Source organism: Sitophilus oryzae, unplaced genomic scaffold (assembly GCF_002938485.1).
Source record: "Sitophilus oryzae breed Bouriz unplaced genomic scaffold, Soryzae_2.0 scaffold_1576_pilon_pilon, whole genome shotgun sequence".
Lineage (NCBI taxonomy): Eukaryota > Metazoa > Arthropoda > Insecta > Coleoptera > Curculionidae > Sitophilus > Sitophilus oryzae.
This window is the reverse complement of record NW_022146254.1, coordinates 8567348-8584935: the sequence shown is the minus strand read 5'-3', so window position 1 is coordinate 8584935 and position 17588 is coordinate 8567348. Positions and strand designations below refer to the sequence as shown.

The following is a 17588-nucleotide window of genomic DNA, read 5'->3' as shown; positions in this document are numbered from 1 at the left end:
GTTTTTAATTGGAAAACGCATAGTAACGACTGCAGTTACTTTGTTTGGCTAGTATCATAACTTCGTTATTTATTATCCGATTGAAGAAATTTTAATACCAAAATGTCCGTAAGAAGGCAGTAAGTGCCATTAAAGTAAAAACTAATTTTTTTAAAAAATGTCAGTTACTTTGTTTTTATTTTGGGCAGCCGACATGCTACTACAACGCCCAACTTCTGAATATACGCACTTTTTTTGGCATGCGTTTCTGCATTTGCAGTAAATAAGTTTTAAAAGCTCTGGGGGTGCTGGAGACTCCTGCATAGCCAATGGAAACATTTGGTTATTATATACCTTCCAGCCAAAATCTTCCGGTGTAGGATTGTACCCCAGCCAAACTTGGATCTGATGCTTTGCCCTATAATGTGAAACGAGTTCATTTAAAACTTAAAGTTTATATAGACACGTGTTTACCTCAATATGTGTTGATTTAATGCATCCTTTGTGGCTGGAAGAATAGCCAAATCGAACGATTTTTTCAAAGTCTGTTTACCAATGTAAATATTATAAAGTCATTGATTCATTGATATTATTGCTGCCAGCTAGTCCGTACATTAAACTTACAAATTCTTGTCCAACTTTTAGTATTATATCCTTATCAGAATTGAAATTGTTGAAAATGAGTAGTTTCTCTTGCATCCATTGATGTTTTTTAATGACATTTAATGCTGCGGCTTTACCTTTCGAATACGAAGTAGTATGGCATCCGCTGATTGCATGCATAAAGAGAAGGTTGTTAATTATTAAAGGGAAGCCCAAATTCGTACAGACATCAACAATATTAAAAATGGAGTCGTAGTCTTCTCGTCCAGATTTTTTGAAATATAAGTTGCGTAGATTTTTTTCCAGAACAAGAGATAATACTATTAGGTCAGTATCTTCTCCAACAAGAATTACAGATACATTTGTATTTTTAAAGCAACGACCACCCGCTTAGTAACAAATGCATATCGCACCCGCGGCCGCGACTGATCTTAATTATAAGGGGAGGGGTCGCGGCACATCTAATAGTCTATGAAAATACGATTATGAAAATACCAAAAAGGACAAAATGAAGAAATATCATTATTTTACAACATTCATTTGAAGTTTCATGTTTTTTGATGCAGATAACATGCCAAAGAAACGATGGAAAAATTGTTTTTTATATATTTTTGCGAAATTCCTTGATTTTTGATTAATAATTAACGACATTTTTATCATACTAAATGTGACGAATAAAACAAAAAAAAAAACTTGTAAATCGGATAATCGGTTCTCGATTGCTGAATTGTCACTAATATTTAAAAAAGGTCTTGGCGGCCATGTTTTTCAAAATGGCGCCTGAAGCTCAAGTACGATTTTTTGGGACTTTTAGCCTATTATTCTAGGCCATCAACACTATCGATTAAAGCTGAAAAATAAATGTTCGGAAACACTTCACTCAAACCCTTGTTTTTGATGAGATTTGCCTGAGCTATCGAGGGTGTCATTTAAAAGTCAAAAATTGTAGTCATTTCCAGTAAAACAGGAAGTCGATCACTTCCTGTTTTACTTCCAAACCAAACAATTGAATACGTCAATCGATCCTGATTTATATGTCATATACTAACGTACCAAATCGCGTGTTAGGGGTGATCCATTTTTGAGAAACAACCGGTTGGCAAATTTGGCTTCTGGCTTCTAAGGTGTATTTCTTTTTTACTGATTACCGAAATTACCGACCATTGAAGACGATTTAGTGGTAATATTTTACCGCGTTCTTTTTAACCGGTAAAGCGATAAATCGATATACCGGTAATGCAACAGGTTGTTTCGGTCTGTATTATTAAATTAAATAAATATAATAAAAATAAATATATATAAAAAATAAACAAATTCTTACCTTGAACGTTAATATCCCACAACACCACCGTTACTCCTAATTTTCCTAACCTCAACGCGACCAGCCGACCTATACCCGATCCTCCGCCAGTCACCAAAGCTATCTCCCCCTTTAAGTCTTTTTGGTGTCTGTACGACTGTGGCAAGAAGAACTTATATATCGCTTTAAGGATATAAAACGCAGATACAAGCAAAAACACTATGATATCCGTGGTCGATTTCAGCAATTTTGGTTCCTTTTTGATCAGGTGCAGTTTTTCTGTCACTGATTGCTCAGTAGGTGGAGTTGGGGATGGTGGTTTGAAAGGTGGTTCTTCTACGTAAGTCATTTTGTTGATGACTAGTTGCAGCTAATTATATCTTAGATTCTTCAGTTTACCGTTGGTGATGCATAGTTTTTGTGGATTTATTGTGATGTGGTTCTGAAGGAAGTATTATAGAATTATCTGAAAATAAAAAAAAAAACGTGTTAGCAGTTTCATGAGTTTCATTTTCAGAAAATTAAAAGATTATCTAAGTTTTTCTAATACATAAATTAAACTGTAAAATAAAACACTAATACACCAGAATATACCCAAATACTTTAGTTTTAAAAACTTGAGCGTAAAATTAAATTTTCATGTATTTTATATCTTGTGTTTTAGTTAACCGATTTTGATGATTTTTTTTAACAATTTGTAGCTAAATTATTTGAATTTTTAGTGTCTTTTTCTAAATTAAAAATGAAAGTTACCATCTGTCAATTATACGAGGGAAAACAAAATCTTAATATTTTGGTGAAAGTTTGAAACACCCTGTGGAGTACGTTATCATAGCAAGGAATTTAAAAATAAATTTATCATCTAGGTGTATCTTTTCTCGATAGTTTGTTTTTTGATTCATCTCAATAGCTTTATTTTTTTTTTGAAAATATTCGCTTTTGAAGATGACACACCAACATGTTTTCGTATTTTTTACATTAAAACCATACCTCTGCCTTTGGTCCTAGTCAACAGACCTATAAAATAGTGGTTATGATTTATGTAATGTCACTGTCTTTGAAAAATCATATATATTATGTCTAGCAGATATGGTTTTAGGTCCAAAAGTTGAACTCTACTATGATCAATTAAAGCAACAATAGACGATTATTCAGAACTTAAAACCATCTCTACCAGAGTAAATGTCAATAAACAATCGTCAAAGATATTTCTAGACTTTCTATCATAATTCCATTTCAATCACAGTGACATGACAAAAACAATAAGCACTATTTTATAAGTGTGTTGATGAGAACCCAAAATCAATGCTAAAATTGCGTTAAAATCGTTACTGTCTTATTCAAAACCGAATATCTCCAATAAAAATAAATCTATTGAGATGAATCAAAAAACAAACTATCGAAAAATAACGTACCTAGATGATAAAAGGATTCTTAAATTCCTTGCTCCACACATTCTACAGGATGTTTTAAACTTTCACCAAAATATCAATATTTTGTTTTCCCTTGTATAATTGATAGATAGAAACTTTCATTTTTAATTTAGAAAGAGATACTCTACTACTACTAAAACTCTATACTACTAAAACTTTATACTACTAAACAATCAAATAATTTTGCTACAAATTGCTTAAAAAACAGCAAAATCGGCCTACTAAAAGAAAGTATATTAAATTTTAAAACACGTCAAAATTTTAAGGTGCCCGTTTGCCGCTGAGTGTAGGTATATCTATAGGTACCTATGTCGCAGGCATATCGAATAACTCTGCATTTTGCAAAAATACTAGGCATATTATAAAACGCCGGCGTTTTTGACAAAAGAAGGATATTTTACAAAGAGCTTATTAGTTTCCAGTCGCTTTGCAAAATTCCTAATGAAGACTAGTCAGATTGCACAAAACATTTTACGTGGGATTGGTATAACTAACCTAAATTCATCCAACGACATTTCTTGAACTTCTCTTTCAAAATTTGGAAATAATGGCACAAAAAGTGATAATTCTGTTAAATAGAGTATGGTTGAGGATGATTATTATAAAGATCTAAATTCGCTTTATTCTAAAAGAAAGCAAAGTTCCACAAAGAAGTAGCCCTGTACACAGAATCGAATTACAGAGTATAATAATTAAATGTGATATCAATATTAAGGTTTTAATTTTTAATATATTTTGTATTTAAAATTATATTATTTATAATTAAAATTTATGAAATAGAATTCAAATTGTTTTCGTCTAAACATAATAAAAATGTGACATAAATAAATAATTATTGTTATAGTACAGGAAAATAGGGGATATTTTTATTAAAGAGTAAATTATTCAATAATATGCTTATACTCATAGCTGACTAAACTTTAATTATTTTTTAATCTTCCGGGCCTTGATTCTCGATCTGGCACTTTGTAAAATGACTGAAAACAGGCAGTCTTTTTGCAGAAGTGTATACAGAAAATATCATTATTGTTTAATATGTCTAATTCTGATTAGGCTTTTTGCAAAGTGACTGGAAATAGATAGGCTTATTGTAAAATTTCCTTTTTTTGTGCAAAAATCCGGCGCTTTAACTAGCTATATCATAATTATGATATAGCTAGTCTTTTTGAAAAAGGACGGATTATTCTATACGCCTGCGCCTGCGACTGCATTTGAAGGTAATTTCCATTTTTTAACTGCTTGGCCATTGTTATATTCAATATTTAAGATCCTCGAAACATGAAATTTCTTTATATTAGGCAGTCCCTGCCCTGATATGCTAATCATCCCTGATTGCAATCATCAAGAAAAACTTGCCTTTCTATTATTAATTTTGTATTATAGGCGATGCATTTACCATTTTCTGAAAATCTCACGAAATAAACATGATCAATTCAGCTACACAAAGTATAATGCATTCTTTCAAAAACTGAAGTGATTTATTTTAACTCAGCATATATTTGTAATTATCATACAGCAGAAATTATTTTAAAAAATTGCGTTTTTTGTGTCGAATAGTTAGTAAATAGTTAAACCAAATTCAAAAGTAAGTTATGAGTTACAGTAGTATTACGAGTAGATATAAAAAGAAAAAAATCTACAAGAAGTGTCTTATTATTTTTGACCATGGCTGTACCTACTTGTGTAATATTTTTGAGATAGATACCTTGACCTGAAATTTGTTTTGTCATGATTATTTAATAAAAATAGTGGCTCTCGGATACTAACAAGTTAATTAAAAATGGTATTAAGCTAATTAAAAACTTATATAAATTACGCCTCTTTATCACCTATATTTTCTTTCAGATATATACACTGAGAGAAAAAAAAAACAATAACTGAAATAATAAATAATCAAATATATTTTGTAACAAATAACTGAAATAATCAACTATATTTTGTTACTTTTAAATAATATACAGGGTGAGTCTTAAATAAGTGCAAATATTTTAAGGGTTAGTATATTTCGGCCCCAGAAAAACGATTACCTATGAGATTTTTTTCGCAAAAATTTTTTTTTGGAAATTTGAAATTTTTGAAAAAAAATTAGAATTTTTTTTAGTTAAAACACCTACTTTCTTGATAATATGGCTACAAATTGGTAGTAGTTTAAATTGACAAGAAAGAAAATATCCAGCGGTTCTCAAAATTTAAGCAAAAAATATTTTTTTTTGGAAATTTTCAAAGTAAAATAACTCGGTTATTTTGGACTTATTTGAAAAACCGCAAAGAGAAAATATATTTCTTTTATCGAGATCTACCAACATTTGCACATATTTAAGACTCACCCTGTATATTATGTTGAATAAAAAAATATGCTAGTTTCTGTAATGTTTGGTTATCTGTGACTATTATAGTTGAAATGAAAAAAAAAGTAGTTTGCAATAATTCTTGTGATTAAATAAAATATATGTAGGAGTGGGGTAGTTTTTCTTGATTTTTGTGAAAATCAAATATCAAAACAATTAGCAAATCATACGTAGTAGTTCTATGTCCACGATATTGGGACACCCTGTATATATATTTAATAAAGTGTCAAATACTGAAAATTTTAATTTTAATTACTAATACGTTATTCATTAATATTTGCCTAAATTAAATGAATTTTAATTAGAACAAAAAATGCTACTTATCATACATTATTAATACATTTAATGATATAATTATTTCTTTCTCATCGGTATTTTCTTAGAAGTAGTTTATAACATTAATATAGAAAAACAATAATTTATTAACAATAATTATAATAATGACACTAAATTATATTCAATGACTTCCTTTTTTTTCGAAAATAATTCATGTACTACTTTGTTATTACATAACTGTAATAAAAAAAAACATACATTTATTTTATTATTTCGTATTTCTAAAATATTAATTGTTCGTTGCCTGTACTATTGTTAATTGTATAACTTTTTAACTTAAAACACATAAAAATTAAAATTGATGTTTAACTATATTAAACTTAAACTTTAACTAAAAATATCAACACTTTTCTGTTTTAGTGAAATTGGCAGCCATTAATTAGTTATTAATAATTATCAAATTGATTAGTTGGTAATTGTAATAGTTTATAATGTATAATTAAAAAACATATTTTTTAAATTTGTATAGTGTAAAAGCACCTTTTTCATAATTATGAACATTTTTGTATCTAATTAAATTAGAAGAATTATTAATAAATAATTATATTCTGTCAATTGCGAACGCATGAGCAACATTGTGATTGTATTATTGGCAATATAAAAGTAGTAAAGTCTATATAAAGAATATTTTAAAATTAATATGCATGATAGAGAAAATGCTTGTTTCTTTTAGTTTAGATGTTTTGATACCTATATACAGTTTTATTTTGTTTCAGTAGGACATCAACCCGAATTTATTATTTGTTTAGATTTGTTGCTTATATTTATAAATAGTTATTTTAATATATAGTCACGTAAACATGGAATAAAGTAGTGTATAATCAAAAAAGAATGCAATCATTTTATATTATTACTCCCGGCAAACGCTGCGCTGTTTTGCCTTAGAATACATAAATTATTCGTGTGATTATAGTCTATAGCTGATTTTTTGTGTGAAGTATCCTTTTGTTTAGCCATTAATAAATAGTCATATCTGCCAGCGCGATCCCGGGGCTTAAAGCGGGGGCGGCCAATCGAAAGGGTGAAATTTTGACACCAAAAATATTATAAGATACATGAGTTATAATTACGAAAATAGCTTTAATTTATTATTAAGAAACGTGGAAAATTGTTGGCAGACATTTTTCTAGTCGCTAATATGTCGACAGACAACGCGAAAGAGGCATGAAATTTTAAAAATTATTAAAAAATGAAATTTGAAGAATGAAAAAAATTATGGCATATTTGCATGCCGATTGGTGAAATGTCATATTTATTTATTTTAAAAGCCGTATGCAAAAGGGCAGACAAAAAGATCGTGTCTCAATCAGCTGCAAACAGTTATCAAAAGCGCGATATTACTCTAGCGCTTTATTCAGGGAACGCTGGCCCCCTCATCCATTTAAGTATAGATAAATCATATAATATACGATTATATTATAAATATATTTTTTTATTATTTCAATAACGATTTTTTTGTCTGCCCTTTTGCACATACGGCCTGTTAAATTAATTAACAATAAACATGACATTCCACTAACCGACATGCATGTATGCGATGATTTTCTTTTGTCAAAATTATATGCCTCTTTCGCGTTGCCTGCCGGCATTTCAGCCACGAGAAAAATGTCTGTCAACAATTTTACACGTTTCCTAATAATAAATAAAAGCTATTTGGCAGTTATAACTCGTGTACCTTATAATATGTTTAGTCTCAAAATTTCACCCTTTCGATTAGCCGCCCCCGCTTTAAGCCCCGGGATCGCGCTGGCAGACATGACTATTTCACAATGGCTACACAAAAGGATACTTCACACAAAAAAATAGCCATGTAACGATGATAAGGTTTTTTATCTAGCCAGCTCTCGGTCTGTTACGCCTGGCTGGGATAACTGATCAAGTGATAATTGATCAGCTATCGACCGGGGTTGAAAATTATTAAATTTCTAATATCTCTGTTAAAAAATAGAGGTTGATGGTAGAAGGGTGAAATTTTAGTGTTGTATGTATTTTTTAATGCCACGTTATAAAAAAATTAAAAAAAATTGTCCAAAAAATAAAAAAAAATTGGGGTGAAACAACATATTCTTAGGCCTATTAAATATACAAATAAAGTTTCATCAAAATCAGTCAAGCCATTTTGGAGGAGTATGGTAACTCAAACTGTGATACAATTATTATGTATTAGATATAGAATTGCATTTAAATTTTCTCATTCATAAAATATTTAAAAAAATATAACAGTTTAATTAAAATAAAATATGATTTAAAAGAGTAATTTCATAATTTTTTATTTGTCAATAGGTACTTTGTTTATATACTTCTATACAACTAATATTGTTAATATTAGTGAACTAATTTTAACCACAATACACCATGTAGATTAAATCATTTTTACCCCCAGTTTAAACAAAAAAGTTTTGGTATATTGTTTGTGTTTTTTACTTATTCATATACAGAATTGTCTAGTATACTGAAAAAACTGTATTATCAGATGTTATAAGTATTCCAGTTTTTTTTAGCTTTTTTTACAAATTTTACGAAAATTTTATAAAAAATTTTATAAATATACAGGGTGATATAATATGTTAAAACTAAGGTTTATTTTTTAAACGGAATGCTGTATATTTTTTTCTATATGAATTGGTTATGATATTCGCATTCCAAAAATACCAGTTATAATCTTCTCCATCAATTGGTTTTTGAAATGCCCCATGAAGAATGGAATAATAAATATGAAATATAACACTTGATATGGAGCTTTAATAAAACCCTGAGCTGCGCTAAATGTTACATTTATAGAGGGTGACTCTTAAATAAGTGCAAATATTTATAGGGGTGGTATATTTTGACCCCAGAAACACGATTATGAGTATATTTTTGGCGAAAAAAAATCAAAATTTGGAATTCTTTGAAAAAAAAAATTGAATTTTTTTTAATTAAAAAACAGAATTTCTTGGTAATATGGCAACATAGGTAGTAGATTAAATTTACAAGAAGGAAAACCCAGAAATCCAGCGGATCCAGTGGTTCTCAAAATTTAAGCAAAAATATTTTTTTTGAAATTTTAGTAAAATAATTTTTATTTGAAAAAACGGCAAAGAGAAAATATGTTTCTTTTATCGAGATCTACCAGCCCTGAAAATATTTGCACTTAATATAGTGCAAATATTTTCACCCTGTATATTATTTTGTATAAAAAATTAGGTTAATTTCTGTAATATTTGGTTAACTGTGACCATTTTAGTTCAGATGAAAAAAAGTAGTTTGCAATAATTCTCATGCATTTTATGAATTTTAGTATAAAGGAATTTAATTTTTGGTTATTTTATTTATATATTAGCTACAAAAAAGTTTCTTGCATTATTTCATAGAATGGCGATTTTAGACTTTACTTTTATTATTGCAGACACATACCTATATAAAAAATTAGTATGTATTTTTTAATTTAATACCTACCTATTTTTTCTAAATATACAGACTACATAGCAGGAGGATAATTATTAGTAGAGTTGTAGATAAATTTAGATAGATAAGCTAATTATTAGTATATCATATTATAGTGGTAATTTAAAAATCTACTTAGGTGCTGAAAATATTATATATTCTATTATATTTTTCTTCTACATATCTTATTTATAAGACCATATTATTTTTCTAAAAATATGTCATAAAATACTAAAATCTTTTAACTCTAACAACTTTCCTAGCTAAGCACTTCTGGTGTTATACATATAAAAAGGTATATAGTTTAAACATTAATACACTTGTAAATTTCAATAGAAATATAATCAGAATAAAATAACAATCTACTTACAATATTTTCCAAAACCAAAAATATAAGTATCTTAAAAAAATCACATGGAAATCAAAAAATCACTGAATTGTTTATGCGGGATATTTTTTCGAATTTCACTATTTTGTAATCACAAGAATGCCGTTCACCGAAAACCAACGAACGTATCTGCCAAGGCGGTTGACTTTTAGCGGACTTGATAATGTCGAATCGGAATGGTACGACACCTGTTCTATCTCTAATATGGTACTACACCGTCGATGGTTCGCGGTTCTTGGTTTATAAGAGACTGAAGGTCGCAAAGTCCAAGCTTTTTGGGGCCGGTTTTTGGCGCATCGGACGCCACGATTTGTTACAAAATTACCGAAAAAAGGTCCAGCGTCCACCACAGAGATAATTTACGTCTTTATTCTTGTATTTCGTGTTGGAAATATTCCGTTTGCGTAATTAGGGAGTGTTATACAGGGTGTCCCAGAAATAAGTGCATGTATTTTAAGGGGTGGTAGATCTGGTCAAAAAAACATTTTTTCTCTTTACCGTTTTTCAAATAAGTCCAAAATAACCGAGTTATATTACTTTGAAAATTTCCAAAAAAAAATGATTGAGATTGAGAACCACTGGATCTTTTCTGGATTTTCTTTCATGTAAATTTAAACTATCACCTAGGGGAAAGGGGGGCACTTTCGGCCATCGGGTACATTCGGCTACCCCAATTATTTCATAAACTGTTTCGAATTTAGCGTCAGTTTTGCTCGTAATCTGTCACTTGTCATAAGTGTCCATTCGCAGTTGAAAATTGATGGTGTATAGGTGAAAGAAAATATTTTGTGAAAAAAATTGGTTTTACAAGCGAAAAGGTAAGATCTTTTCCCCTACATTTTCTCTTATAAGTTGTGCATTTTTTGTTCGATCGACGTGGTTTATAAGTCATATGTTAGTGGAGAAATCTCGCTCTTGATTTCAAGCAAAATTATAACCTGAAAACCTCTGTTTACAAATTTTCGTGTTCAAAACCTTATTTTGGTCGGGTGGGTAACATTCGGCTATGAAACCTTCTGTACCACCTTCGCCTACCCACCTACCCACCTCCCCCTTTATCCCACTTCTGCGATAGCTCTTGGAAACAAAACTGGATGGATGACCGCAGAACGTTTTCCCAAAGTGCTTGAACATTTTGCTGGTCACGTAAAATGCTTCTTGGATAATAAGGTTCTCCTTATTATAGACAACCACGAATCACACATCTCGGCTGACGCCATTAAAGTTTGCCGCGAGAGAGGAATTGTGCTATTAACAATTCCTCCTCACACATAGATTGCAGCTCCTGGATACGGGAATCCATTACTGATTACCATTAATTAATCCATTACAAAAACTATCGGATATATATCCTATATATAGGATCGCTCAGCATTCGTCTCTTGGCACGCATGGCAAAAGTTACTTATGAAGGGCTTTTTACTATAAAAAATATTATCAGCTCTTTTAAAAATACCGGTCTCTGGCCTCCCAACCGACTTGTATTTTCTGATTCCGATATCATGCCGAGTGAAGTAACTGACAGGAAGTTGCCCAGTGATGAGCAAACGTTGACTGTTGAGCAAGCATCGATTGTTGAGCAATCGTCGACAGTTGAGCAAGTGGCGGATGAGCAAGAAATATTCATTGAACCCATTCATTTGTCACCACCAAGGGAAGAAGGTTCTTCATCAAAAGGTTCAAACTTATTGACCGATATAAGACCCTTTCCAAAAAAAGTTATATCGGGACTAAAGGAACCTAAAAAACAAAAAGGCAGATCAGCTATTTACACAGATACTGCTGAGTATAAAAAAGAGGCAAAGCTTGGAAGAAAAAAAAAACGAAAACGATCTGTAAAAGAAAATAAAAAAGTTAAAAGGAACATCACTACAAGTGATAGAAAGAGGAAAATGTCATCATCCAATGAATCCAGTGTTGATATTTATTACAATGAGTCATCCGATGACGAAGAGTTTTTTGAAAAAACAGCAGAAATATACGAGGGGGTTGATATTGTTAATGGCAATTTTGTGCTCGTGAAATTCGTGGTTTCGAAGTTTGATATTTATTTTATTGGGAAAGTCCAAGGATTAATGGTAAGATTAAAGGTAAATGAGGACTTTGAAGTATCATTTTTAAGAAGAAAGGGGACATCAAATAATTTTGTGTTTCCTGATGCTGAAGACATCGCCTTGATAGAAAAAAAAAGATATTGTTGCCATTTTACCCCCTCCTATTAAGCGCAAGGTACTTCAAGAGTTGGGAATTTCCAGAAGTTTAAGGTTAGCTTCGGGGGTTTAACTGTGCGTTAATTATTTATTTAGTGACTCAGAAAAAGATCTATTGTTCAGCTAGTTTTAGTAGCGATATTATTATCATTTATCCTTAACAACCTTATGTTTTATCTTTATTTAGAAGTTTATTATAGAATTTAAGAAGTTTTGTTCAGCTAGTTTTAGTAGAAATATTATTATCACTTATCCTTAATAATCTTGTGTTTTATGTCTATTTTGAAGCTTATTATAACAGACAAGATGTTCTTTCCGAATATTAAAATATTTGTAACGTTATTTTTTTATTATTTTTTTGTTATGCTTTAAACAAATATGAAACAATGCCGAATGTTCCCCACCACATAGCCGATACTGCCCCACCAGTCGGACACATTCAGCTAAATGTCAAAAAAATTATAATCTTAAAATTTTGATATATACACTTTACTTAAAATTACTTTTTTACTTAAAACAAATTCGTAATAGACAACACTTCCATCACTTCCAATTAGTTTTTTCTAATTTTTTTGTATTAGATTTTTTTGAAGGGGCGTTAAAGTTGTACTTTCGTCTAGAATTTAGTTTTATTTGGAATAAGCATTTAAATGTTACTTGCAAAAATCTATCTTCAAAATACTAAAATTTTATAATACGGCCCATCGGCCTATAGAAAGCTACAATTAAAATACCAGTAAAAATATGATCTTGTCATTGTCAAATTCGATGTCACATTTTGTTTACAACAATCAACAACAATTTATGTGGTTTGAAAAGGCTTATCTATACAAGAATTAGTTAAGTTGAGAATAGTGTTCGCGGTGTATAATCTATGTGTTTACTGTTCATTACTCCCAGAGGCTTTTTCTTTTTTGCGACGTTCGGATTTTGTCCGGAGTTCTGAGTTCACTTGTTCTGAATTGCCAAAAGCCTTTATGGAAACCCAAAGCATACCCAAATGACAGATGATGTGAGGTATTTCGTAGCTAAGAGTTTAGGCACTTGCAAACGATAGGCCATTATACAGGATGAGTCTTAAATAAGTGCAAATATTTTCAGGGCTGGTAGATCTCGATAAAAGAAACATATTTTCTCTTTACCGTTTTTCAAATTTAAGTCCAAAGAAAATGATTTTTTGCTTAAATTTTGTGAACCACTGGATCTTTTCTGGGTTTTCTTTCTTGTAAATTTAATCTACTACCTATGTTGCTATGTTATCAAGAAACTATGTTTTTTTAACTAAAAAAAATTCCCAATTGTTTTTCGCGAAAAAAAACCTCATGATCGTGTTTCTGGGGTTGAAATATATTACCCCTAAAATATTTGCTCTTATTTAAGGCTCACAATATTTAAGACTCATTAATCAACTATACAGGGTGATATACACACAACCAAACTTATATGGAATCACTCTTTATTTCTGACTAAATTTCTTGTTTTCTTTATTAAGGATAAAATTGCTCTCACCGAACAAGGATGCTCCAAAGAGACGTAGCAGGGATAGTAGGCGTTACCCAGGCTGTTGTATCGAAAACATATGCAAGATACTTGGAATTAGGAACACATAAGGATAGGCCCAGACAAAATCGTCAGAGTTAGAACTGAACAACAAGACCACCTTGTGGACCAAATTGCTAGAATAAACCCCAATGTTTGTCATCCAGAACTACAAAGAGAACTTCTGACAGCTACAGGTCTGAAAGTTTTTAGTTGAAACCATAACAAAAAGGTTTCGTGCTCGAGGATTTTACAGTAGGAGAGAGTTACGGATCTCACAGTTATATCGGCAAAATAAAATTGACCGGCTAAATTGATGCCTTCAACATCAAAACTGGACAACTGGGAATTGGCAAAATGTTTTTTTTTCGGATGAGACCAGAATTGGCCTAAGATCAGATAACCATCGAATTCGGGTTTTGGGAGCTCCAGAAAGACGAGCGCGACTTCAGGCTGCCAAATCTGTACCAAGATATAAAGGTGGAACTATAATATTCTGGGGAGGTATTATACTGGGAGCAAAATCTCCGTAACAATGGAGATTCACTTCAAAAAATTTTAACGGGTCAGAGATATGTTGACTTGGTGCTAGACCCAATCGTTAGTCTTTGGAGAGCTGCAATTGGTTATAACTTTAACTTCTTGTACGATAGTGCACCTACCCATACCAGCAGAGTGACTAGAGAATGTCTTGAAACGGAAGGGGTTATAGTTTTGGATTGGTCTGCATGTTCACCAGATCTAAACCTTATCGAACACTTGTGGGACTAGCTCAAAAGAAGGGTTAGAGCTCGTCGAAACAATCCAGGAAATCTTGCACAGCTGATTGATGTAGCATTAGCATAATGGGAAAACATACCCCAAGACAATGTTGATAATTGAATAAGAAGCATGCCAGCGCGAATAGAAGCTTGCATAATTGGGCTAGAGGTGGCAACAAGGAATATTAAAATTATTAATTTTCTTTTTGTTTTTGCTTTTTGGCCGTTAAAAATTTAAATCTTAATTTCATTTCAGAAACCAAAAAAATACCATTTTGTGTATTTTGGGAACTGATTAATGTTTTTTATTGCTATATAGATTATTTTTCATTAAAAGTCATTGGTAAGGACTGAGTTTTATTCATAAACACAAAATTTTCATACGTCTCAAAAATTACGAAAAATAATAGATGATTCCATATAAATTTGGTTGTGTTTAGTTGAGGCTCGCGGCTCGGAATCCGCGTAAACAAGGTAGATCCCTTCAGGTTATCCCCGCCAGCAAAAAAAATGGAAATAATTTATACTATAGGTACATTATAGATATGAGAAAAATGAATATGAATGTTGAAAAGGTACTAGAGACACTATTTTTATATGCGTCTTAACATTATGAGAAAGTAATGCTCATTATTTAAGAAAGGCAGCAAAGTTTTTTTAACATTTCAATGATATCTAGATAGAAGTTTTTTTTATACTTATCCTTTTAAATAATCGATGCCATAAGGCTTGGTCGTAAAAAATTCCACAAGTATAAAACACGTCCTTACGAAATTCGTTCTACATCATACTGGTTAACCGGCCCTGTTTCACGAAATAACGAAAATATTAAATAAACCTGTTTGTATTTCAATATAAACAAATTAAATGATTTTTATAGTAATATGACCTCACTTTTATGTCCCCAAGCCAATGTCTTCAAGAATATACTTCCGTAATTCCGCCTTGAAAATATATATACTCTAGGTTTATTTAACTATCAATTTTATATATTAATGTTATAATGTAACTTGGTTAATAATAAATTTAGATAATTCAAATGTTAATTTCATTATAGAATTTTAAACTGCGGAGACACAGACGCGTTTGTTGATGCGATTCGTTAGTTCGTTTGGAAATTCGTCCATTGTGTTTGTGATATTTCTATTGATGGTTCGCCCAAAAACCGAAATTCCGCCGAACAGTTGCATAACTCATCGCATCCACGCATTGCCGCATCAAATCGACGCATTAAAAATACGTATCGACAAACCGCATCAACGCATAGTGAATATGCGACTTAACATTTGTTGATGGTTCATTACCGTAAATTTGAGAGAATCTCGCACAACAGAGAACAAAGCACATACAAATTAAAATTTTATATGTGTTAAAGTTTTATGTAAATAACTACTAGTTTGATGATACACGGATACAAGTTACTTAATGGTTTTTTACTTGTAATTTGTCTAAATAATAAAACACTTTTAAAGGCGCTTATGGCTCTTTGTCATAGCAGGCTAAAATAAAAGGGAATCAATTATATATGTAGACACAAAAAACAAGAACATGTCTTTAAGAAATATGGTTTTCATCATGGCTGGAAACAATCGGGGTTAAAGCTTTTGAATAAAAAGACTAAGGAAGGATATCATCATCATTGTCATCTTACTAAACCAATTCTAATTATGGTGTAGCCTCCTATATTTAGATAATCTTTTTATAGTTGGGCCCATTATTGTTTATTGTTGGCTATGCGGGCCCAAGTTATCCCAATATAATAATATTATGGTCCCATCTCAGGTTTGGTCTTTTTTTAGGACTCTGGAGAGGTGTTTTATCCTTAGGACTGGATGGTTTACTCTGGGTCTTTTGTCGTATCCACTCTATTCTTTTAGGTCTTATAGGTCTAATGTCCGTTTTAAGTGTCCAGTGTTACAGTCTAGATTTGAATTTGATTGCATGCATAGGTCATGACTGGCAGTATACGTTGGTCAAATGTTTTCTTCTTTAGATCTAGTGGCATTCTAGATTTGAATGTGATTGAGTTTCTTCCATAAGTACTCCATGCTAACTTAATTCTTCTGTTGATTTCTGGTAGTAGAGATTCCGAGCTGTGTATTAGTTGCCCCAAATATCTGTATTCTACTATTTCCAGTTTGGTGTTATTTATTAGAATGTTTTTTCTATCTACTTGTTCATTGTACATTACTTTAGTGTTTGGTAAATTCATTTCGAGACTTACTTTATTGCTGGCTGTATTTAGTTCATTAATTTGTGTTTGTAGTTCTTCAGGACTAGTGGCAATTAGGACTATGTCATCAGATAATCTTGAATGGTTAAGATATTCTCCATCTATTTTTAATCCTTTTGTCTTGTTTAGTTGACGGAAGATTTCTTCTAGTGTTGCTGTAAACAGCTTTGGGGATATTACTATAGTCTCCTTGCCGTACTCCTTTGCCAGTTGGGAACTCTGAGGTTGTTTTATATATTATCATTAGTCTTTGCTTTTGGCTTCTTTGTATATAATGGCGAGAGTTTCTATATAAGGTCTGTCAGTACCTTGTTTTGCTAGGACTTCTATTATTGCCGCAATATATATTGAGTGGAAAGCCTTCTTAAAGGCTAAAATAAGGGCTATGGCGTAGCGGTTCGTATTATTTTGTTCGGCTGATAGTAGAATTTTCTAATGTATGTGATCAATCGTGTTGAAGCCGCTTCTAAAGCCTGCTTGTTCTTGTGATTGTGCACTGTGCATGTCTAGCGTGTTTTGTATTCTGTTGTTCATTATTTTTGTAAATATCTTGTACGTTAGTGAATATCTTGAGTTTCTGATGTTTTCTTTGCTGCTTTTCTTATGAATTAGAATTATGTTGGCGCTATTCCAGTCTTGCGGTATATGTTTTCTCCTTAGACAACTGGTGTATATAGAATTTTCTAAGTTCTCCTACTGCTCTAATCGGCCCCCTGCTGCTTTTCCATTTTCATATCTTGAAGCGCCTTTTCTACTTGCGGTAAGGGCAGATGCATGATCTATATTAGATCTTAAAAACTATGTGAAAACGTTTGTAAGATCTGTTGTACTGTGACATATATCTATATAAAATTTTATGAGGTTTATCGAAAAAAAAAATGTTACAGATTTTAATTATCAAAAATATGATATAATAGATTAGGTAAGAAATACCAAAAATTGTTCATTGTATATATGTCGTAGGTGTATTTTAAAACCAGGCTTATTATAATACGCCTAGGCTTTTTCAAAATGACTAGGCATATTGTAAAA

The 17588-nt window shown here is 31.2% G+C and overlaps 1 protein-coding gene across 2 annotated transcripts in view; it reads right to left on the bottom strand.

Annotated features, from left to right (window-relative positions):
* The window catches only part of LOC115879170 (estradiol 17-beta-dehydrogenase 11-like), a 139058-nt gene that overhangs the window by 58930 nt on the left and 62540 nt on the right, over positions 1 to 17588 (bottom strand). The window contains exons 1-2 of one of the 2 annotated variants that reach the window (XM_030895860.1): positions 9796 to 10048; positions 1904 to 2348 (exon numbers count right to left, since the gene is read on the bottom strand). In XM_030895860.1, coding sequence (XP_030751720.1) covers positions 1904 to 2231 — 328 coding nt within the window. In that variant the 5' untranslated portion in view covers positions 2232 to 2348; positions 9796 to 10048. Of the gene's footprint in view, positions 1 to 1903; positions 2349 to 9795; positions 10049 to 17588 lie in introns of those variants that run through there. The other variant, XM_030895861.1, reaches the window with a different exon arrangement.